Genomic DNA, 8,147 nt, shown 5'->3' with positions numbered 1-8,147 from the left:
ACAGCTGTGCCAGAACTATGGCTTGCCCAAGGTCATCCAGTAGGTGCAAGTGAAGGAGTGTGTAATCAAACCCAGTTCTCCCAGATTAGAGTCCGCGCACTTAACCACTACAACAAACTAGACACAGTTGAGAATTAAAGCTGGAGTGAGTGACGCTGGCATGCCGTCTGGTGGGCGCTACAGTAACTTGCTTTCTGAGAATCTAATGTGGCATCAGTGGATTTGCTGCCTGCTGAAGGAGTGCCTGTATGCTTTGTATGTTTGCAACTGAACCTAGCCTTGGCCTGGATAGCTTGGGGTAGCCTGATATCTTCAGAATTTGGAAGCTAAGCAGGGTCGGCCCTGGTTAGTAATTGGACGGGAGACCACCAAGGAATACAGTGGTTGCTGGGCAAAGGCAGGCAATGGCAAACCACTCCTGAATGTCTCTTGCCTTGAAAATTCTAACTTAGCTACAGCTTGATAGCAAAAAAACCCCAAGACTGAACCAAACTATTGCAAAGACATCATAAATTGCCAGCACTGTCGCACAAAGAAAACTTGTGGGATGTTGTTTGGTGTAGTGGTTAGGAGTGTGGACTTTAATCTGGGGGAACCGGTTTTGATTCCCCACTCCTCCACATGCAGCTGCTGGTGTGATTTTGGGTAAGTTACAAGTTTACTCAGAGCTGTTCTCTCAAGAGCAGTTCTCGAAAGAGCTCTCTCAATCCCACCTACTTCACAGGGTGTTTTTGTGGGGAGGGGAGGGAAAGGGAAAAGAGATTGTAAGCCGTTCTGAGACTCCTTCAGGTAGTGAAGGGCAGGGTATAAATCCAATATCTTGTTCTTCTTCCTTTGAGAGAAAATGGAGGCTGCTGCAAATTCAGCTAAGATGAGGAGCAGCTCTTCAAGATGAAATTCATGTAATCTTGAACAAGAGTGTGGATGCTGCACAACAGGAAACTGACTTATTCAGAAGGCCTTTTCTATGCAGGCAATAGGGTAACACTGTACAAACCAATTCACAGAGTTACTTGGACAAATTATTAGCGACTCTGGTCTATACTACTGTGTATAGTTTGCTGTAAGTTGGATCCTGTGGTGTAATTCTGCATCATATAATGTGTCATGTTGACACTCATGCTTTGCTTCAGTTCTGTTTTTTAGATTTCTGTTGGTTCTCCAACACAAATCTTATTTGTTTATTGAATGTCCCGTCCTGTTGATGGTATTCCCTCGCTCTGTGTAAACTGCCCAGAGTCCCATTGAGAAAGGCGGACTATAAATAATGCAAATAAAATAAATACAATAAATAAATGAAGCCAGTAAAATAAGAGAAACTTGAGATACTTGCAAAATCTCCTATAGGAAAAGATCCACTTGCAAGTCATGGCACATCACCCTTGGAGAGGAATGACTCGTTCCATGTCTGTTTTTTTTTGTTGTTTTTTTAAAAAGCAAACCACTAGGAAGAATTTGTAGAGGATGCGTAAGCTATGAGTCTCCAAGAGAATGGAAATCTGTAGAGGAATTTACCAGGAACATTTATATGCATAACCTTGTTGTTTGAACTTGGCACGTGCATAGTATGCCTGAAGGGATACTCAGGATCAATTGTCTCAGTTTTGTTCTGAAAGTTATATGCCATCAGGCAGCCTACTGCTGGTTGTCATGGCACATTACATTGGAGGCTGTCTCTGATTTGTATGGGAAACAAACATGTCTGTTAAAATGGTGTGCTAACCCCCAGGTACCCATATAAATTAAGTAACACAGCCTTGTACGGTTAGTCCCGTTGCATTGTTTACTGGATGCCTTACGCCGTGTGAATGTTTTTATGGTTTGTTATCCACCTTGAGTCTCAGTGAGAAAGCCAGCCTATAATGAAGTCATTAAACATCGCTAAGTACCTTGTTTCATACAACTTGTAGCGTGCCTGCTTGATGTCTCAGGTTGCATCATAAAGTTATAGGTCACTTTCATGCAGGTGGGACCAAAAGGCAATTGCTCCTGTAACGAATGCTGCTAAGGAGCTACGTGAGAAACGAGTGTGCTGATATATCCGTTCGTTCCCAGCCTCTCGATCCCAGAAAATGAGTTGCATGTCTTTGGCCCTAATAATATTTTGTGGAACTATTACTGGCATTAATCGTTTGCAATTACATGCCAGCGTTCCCTTGACTGCATTGAAATGTCTCTGTAAAAAGTTAAAACACGAGTCTACCTTTGAGCAGGATTGGAACATTGTATGCAGGAAGTTCAGCTCAGATTTAGAAACTACAAAAATGAAGGCTTCATTGTGAAATGATGCAAATGTGGTTGACCCACTCTGCATTATAGTATTAAGCATTTTTCATTTTAATTGGCTTTAGTGCTGCCAAGTGTTTGACAGTTCTGGAAGCCCAATTAGACTTATTTGACAGAACAGGTACAGCATAAGTTAAGGCCTTTCCCTGCCAGTAGTGTCTGAATCGTCTTCCATTTGAGCCAGCTGTGTGAGCAAGAAGACAATTTAGTCCTGCCAGACTTTTCTGCTGAGACAGCCAGTGGGAACTCATTAACGCTGATTATATTTTTGTAATTAGGTTGGTTGAAACTTCTAGTACCCTAGAGCTAAAAGGACTTTGGAGACTAGTTTCTCTTTGGCCACAATTAACTCTCAGTGGCTTACTGGTTCAGTATTGATAACCCAACATGGCTTGGGACGGGGGTTTCTGAATGCCCATCTTCTCCCATGGGCTCCTGCCCAGGGATTAAGGTCACAGGAAGAGGCCCTCTTGACTGTCCCACCAGCCAACAAAACTCATCTGATGGGTACACAAAAGAGGGCCTTTTTGGTGGCAGACCCATGATTATGGAGCAGTATCCCCAAGGAGGTGCACGTGGCCCCCCTCACTGGCAGTCTGTAGGAGTCAGCTGAAGATGTTTTTTTTTTCAGGATGGCGTTCAATTAGATTAGTTTTCTACCTATCAGCCAGTGTTCCCTCTAAGCTGAGTTAGTGTGAGCTAGCTCACAGTTTTTTAGTCTCCGGCTCACACATTTTTGTCTTAGCTCAGGAAAGATGGCTCCAGAGCAAACTAATGTATGCAGTAGCCAAATCGCTTGCTCACAACTTTAATACCAGTAGCTCACAAAGTAGAATTTTTGCTCACAAGACTCCACAGCTTGGAGGGAACATTGCTATCAGCAGTTTTAAATTGTGATTTTAATTTAGGGCCTTTTATTATTTTATATTCTTTTTACACTGTAAGCCACCTCAAGTTCCATAAGATAAAAAGGCAGCTAATAAATGTTTTAAATAAACTGTTAGTTTAGTAATCTAGATGTTGAAAGCCACCGACCTTCATATGATGCCTGTACTGTGATACGATCCTTCTATCAGCAGTTTTAAATTGTGATTTTAATTTAGGGCCTTTTATTATTTTATATTCTTTTTACACTGTAAGCCACCTCAAGTTCCATAAGATAAAAAGGCAGCTAATAAATGTTTTAAATAAACTGTTAGTTTAGTAATCTAGATGTTGAAAGCCACCGACCTTCATATGAAGGGTCTTTTTTTCCTTTCTTCCCTTTAGTGCCATCACAGTCAAAGATGAGTGATGCTGTACTGTGATACGATCTTTTCTTCCAACTCCTACACTCTCAGTATTTCCACAGGTCTGCATTATGCAAGGCATATATTTCAGAATGCTTTCTTTTCCAGAAAGGAATGCTGTATCTTTCACCCATGCATCTTTATTGGTATTACCCAATAATATGCTGCAATGAAGACATCATCTTGGCCCAGACATTTTGGCTCTTGTTGCTTGAAGCTTTATGGGTTGAGCTCAAGTCAAGAGGAAATTACCTCTTGGTGGTTTCAAGCTGGCAGTGACTCTTTTTTAAACGGTTTAATAGTTCAGTTTAAAAGTTCAGGAAATGGTTTTTACATCATGTCAATTGACGTTTTAGGCTTGGTCTTAAAGATCAGCAGGAGAGAGAAATTGTCCACGTCCTCATAGATTGTTGCCTACAGGAGAAGACTTACAACCCTTTCTATGCGTATTTGTCTGCCAAGTTCTGTGAATATGATAGGAGATTCCAGGTAAGTGAAGAACCGGTCCTTCTTTTTACTGGCTATACTGTTCGAATAGAGAGGGAACGAAGGGAGTATTGTCAAATGCTCAGGTAATTCAAGGTATTGTTTTTGACCTTTAAAGCCCTTTATGGCTTGAGACTGGGATATCTGAAGCGCCATCATCTCCCAGATGTTCCTGCCTGGGAATTAAGATCACAGGGAGAGGCCTCCGGAATGTCCCATCAATCGAAGAAGCTCTTTTGGTGGGTTCAGAAGAGAGGGCCTTTTCAGTGGTAGCCCTGTCCTTATAGAGCAGCCTCCCAGGGAGGTGTGCCTGGCCCCCTCACGTTCGATCGAGAAGAGACAGCTGAAGATGGCTTAATTTAGGACTGAATTTGATTAAAGCAGCTCTAAACTGTGGCTTTAAAATTTGGTTTATTATTTATTTATTTATTGACCACCCACCACCACCCCCTGAAGAGCTCAGGGTGGAGTGCATCACGCTTAAAACGTACAACACTTTAAAACTTTAAAACAAAACGTGCATTTTATTTATAGCCTCCTTGAGCTCCAAAAAGAAGAAATGTGGTTATGAATATTTGATATTATAATAATAATAATAACAACAACAACAACTTTGTAAAAATGTATGCAGAGAATCTGCTTCAAAGGGGAAAAAACATTTACGTTATCCATCCTGTATATAAAGACATTAAAAAATGGGATGTGTGAGAGGTCATAGTGTAGAAAAAAGCCCAATTTCAATCCCCCATCAGGTAGGAGAGTTTTTGGGAAGACTTCTGTGCCTCTTTGAGTAGAAAAAAAGGGGCCACTACTCCTGAGTCCATATATCACAGTTTCAAATGTTCACATGACCCCTAACGGTGGGTAGATAACTGTCAATATAATAATCCTAAATTATGTCTTGGGAAACATATGCTGGATGAACTTGATGTCTTGGGTCAAAAGCAGCCTGTTCCATGTACGTGATTCAATATAGTTTATGTTCTCCATTGGGTCAAGTTCAGATTGTGGTACAGAAAAGAATCCCAGTCTGCGCTCAGCAAGAGACAGGCGCTCCCTTGTCTCTGGTACACTCTAGTCCGTCTCTGTCTGTGCATTTTCCTGACAGGGATCTAGGTAGGAATGGAAACTGTGACAAACTGATAAAAAGGAGAGGGATGATTCCTCCTCCACCTAGCAGTCTGTTCTTTCCCATCAGCCTGCTGGGGAGGCCAGGCAGGGAGGGAGAGGTTAGTGCAGGGAGGAGACCTCCTCTCTCCTGCTCTGTTCTCCATTTCAACCAGGAGCAGTGGGTTTTAATTAACAGCTTTGGTGTAGTGGTTAAGTGCGCGGACTCTAATCTGGGAGAACCGGGTTTGATTCCCCACTCCTCCACTTGCAGCTGCTGGATGACCTTGGGCAAGCCATAGTTCTGACGAGCTGTCCTTGAAAGGGCAGTTCTGGAAAGAGCTCTCTCAGCCCCACCTACCTCACAGGGTGTCTGTTGTGGGGAGGGAAAGGAGTTTGTAAGCCGCTCTGAGACTCCTAGTGAAGGGTGGGGTTATAAATCCAACCTCCTCTTCTTCTGTTTTTATTATGTTTTATTTTGTAATCCGTCTCTAGTGGGCTCTCCTGGAGAGGTAGCATAAACATTTTCTAAAGAAATATATTTCATAAGCAACTTTTTTATTTCGGTGCTTAGATGACATTCCAGTTCAGTATGTGGGACAAAATCAGAGATCTGAGAAACCCGTCCAGTACCGCTTTCTCCAATTTAGTTAATCTGTTGACTCATCTGTTAAAGACTAAATCTGTCTCCCTTGCTGTTTTCAAGGTCAGTAGTACTCTGTTTACAAAATGTATTTGTCTTTTTTCATTTGTTATTAGACGCATGTATAGTATATTCATACTCTGATGTGATTCTTTCATAGTAGGTAAGGCAGAGTAATGACTGATTCCTTATTCCCGGGGGAAATATAGGTTTGTCTCCCTTCATTTATTGTCAGTGTCAATCAGGCTTTATGAGAACATAATGGCTTTAAGGTTTAGGTAAGCAATCATTCCTGTCACTGCACAGAAGGAGAATTGGCAAAACATGAGCTGGGCATTCTCAAATCTAGTTTGAGAGAGAGCACTGCTGAAGCTGTGCCTAGCCAATCAAGGATGCTTTAAAGAAATATTATGTAGCCTGCCTTGGGTTGTTTTTCAGTTCGTTCTCAGTTTCCTGATACGGTGTATGTTAGAGAAACCCCTCATCTTTAAGAGAATGCCCAATGATGGTTTGACAGTATTGGTGGGTTCATAACTTCCATAGTGTTGGTTGAAACAATTAGGTTGTCTGAAAAAAATATTCGCATTTAGCTGCTTGATGAGTCCGTATCTTGGGAAACTTTTCCCTCCTTCTGTCAATTGATAAATAGGTGAAATTGATAGGTGTTGTGTTATCAGTGCCATGATGAATCCTAAACCTTCGCTAAACTCGTAGATAGTAGAAATTTCAGAGTACTAATTTCACCTATGGTGGGGGTAGTAGGATACAAGAAACGTCAGTAATATTGTGAGAAGGCAGTCAGCAATTTTAGACATTGCCTGATACCTTGACAGCATCATAAGGGTTTTCTTTTTTAATGTTTACATTCTGTTGCTTTTAACTAGGTCATTGAGTTCAGTGAACTAGACAAGCCAAAAGTGCACTTTTTACGGCGAACTTTATCTACACTTTTCCTAAAAACAGACCCAGAAGAACTCTGCTACATCTTTGGAAAGTAAGTTCCAGGCACCATTTGCAGAATGGGGATTTGAGGGTCATTTTGTTAAAGAAAATAAAAAGTATCCTTGGATGAACCAGTTGTAGCCAAGAGGTACTGCTGAACATAAGGTGCTCAGTGATTTTCCGTAAATCTCTATCCTGTTTGGCTGGTCTTCTGTCTAAGGGATAGATACTTGTTGTAAAAATTCAGAATCCTTTGTATATCATTCCAGATTGGCTGAGAACCCCAAGCTAGGAATGCTGTATGAGGGCCTGAAGCTTTTCCTCTCCCACTTCTTGCTGAAGAATATTCAAGCCAACAAAAGTGCCTCAGAAGCTTCTCTGCTAAAGGAGCGAATTGAAGTAGTAAACAGGACTTTGAAAGCAAAAGAATCAAGAGTAAAGTTATAGCACCACAAGCTTATCAGAGACTGTTGTGTGGGAAATGGGGGGCTTAATTGAAAGCCCCGTTAATTGAATCTGACCATCATTAACAAACAGAAGACTTCCCATGCAGTCCTAAAGGGGTTGCACCTTTCTAAGTCCATTGACTTCAGTGCATTTAGAATGGAGTAATTCTCCTTATGGTTGCTCTGTTGATGTTCAGAACCTTCACATTCGGAGCTGGATTCTACCCATGTTTGAATGGTGATGGTGACGGCTGAGTACAGGGAAAAACCCATTAATTCTTTAACCTCCTGTTTATAGGGAGAAAGTAGAAGGTGAAATCACTGGTGAAAGCTAAATAACTTGTAAAGTGTGTCTTTCTTTAATAAACAGTTTTAGTTTCTGGTCTGACACTCATGTATTATCTTTCAAAGGTATTACTTGATCAGTCAATGACAATTGCCACATTAGCAGCATATTTTATTAATTTAGATTCTTTATTCCTCATCCCATTCAGTTTCCTTTCTCATATTTTATTCTCACCACTTCATTGTACTAAAGTTGTGGTAGTGACACAAGGATTATTAGTCTAGTACTTTCCCCAAATTGTACTTTTCTTTGAGTTTATTATTCGCTATTAGTCTAGGACTAATGTACATTAACAAAATCCAGTGGAGAATACTGCCAAAGTTTTCTTGGCAGAGCTCCATTCTATGTGGTCAATCACCTTTCTGGGCATCCAAAAATACTACTGTCCCTCTATCGGTATGACATTTCTCAGAAATAATGTATTTTCGCTTGAGAAGAGGAGAACATTCTGGAATACTTAGGTACTCTTCTCCCTCCATCCCCTGGAGGCTGGGAGTTGACCGAGCTTAATGCCTCCGTTTTTTAATTTTCTTCCTTCTCCCTGTGTGTGCATGCTAGGAGAAGAATTCTGAGGGATCCTTCCACAACTCATAGTCATAAGA

At 41.2% G+C, this 8,147-nt stretch overlaps 1 protein-coding gene across 1 annotated transcript in view; it reads left to right on the top strand.

Moving 5' to 3' along the window:
- The window catches only part of NOM1 (nucleolar protein with MIF4G domain 1), an 18,244-nt gene extending 10,666 nt beyond the window's left edge, over positions 1-7,578 (top strand). Inside the window, exons 7-11 of the mRNA XM_015411484.1 lie at positions 3,627-3,637; positions 3,932-4,064; positions 5,743-5,874; positions 6,696-6,805; positions 7,023-7,578. Coding sequence (XP_015266970.1) covers positions 3,627-3,637; positions 3,932-4,064; positions 5,743-5,874; positions 6,696-6,805; positions 7,023-7,200 — 564 coding nt within the window. The 3' untranslated portion in view covers positions 7,201-7,578. The remainder of the gene's footprint in view (positions 1-3,626; positions 3,638-3,931; positions 4,065-5,742; positions 5,875-6,695; positions 6,806-7,022) is intronic.
- The last annotated feature ends 569 nt before the right edge of the window (positions 7,579-8,147 follow it).

The sequence above is a fragment of the Gekko japonicus genome, unplaced genomic scaffold (assembly GCF_001447785.1).
Source record: "Gekko japonicus isolate JY-2015 unplaced genomic scaffold, Gekko_japonicus_V1.1 scaffold4823, whole genome shotgun sequence".
NCBI classification, from domain to species: domain Eukaryota; kingdom Metazoa; phylum Chordata; class Lepidosauria; order Squamata; family Gekkonidae; genus Gekko; species Gekko japonicus.
This window is presented reverse-complemented; position numbering and strand designations above follow the sequence as displayed.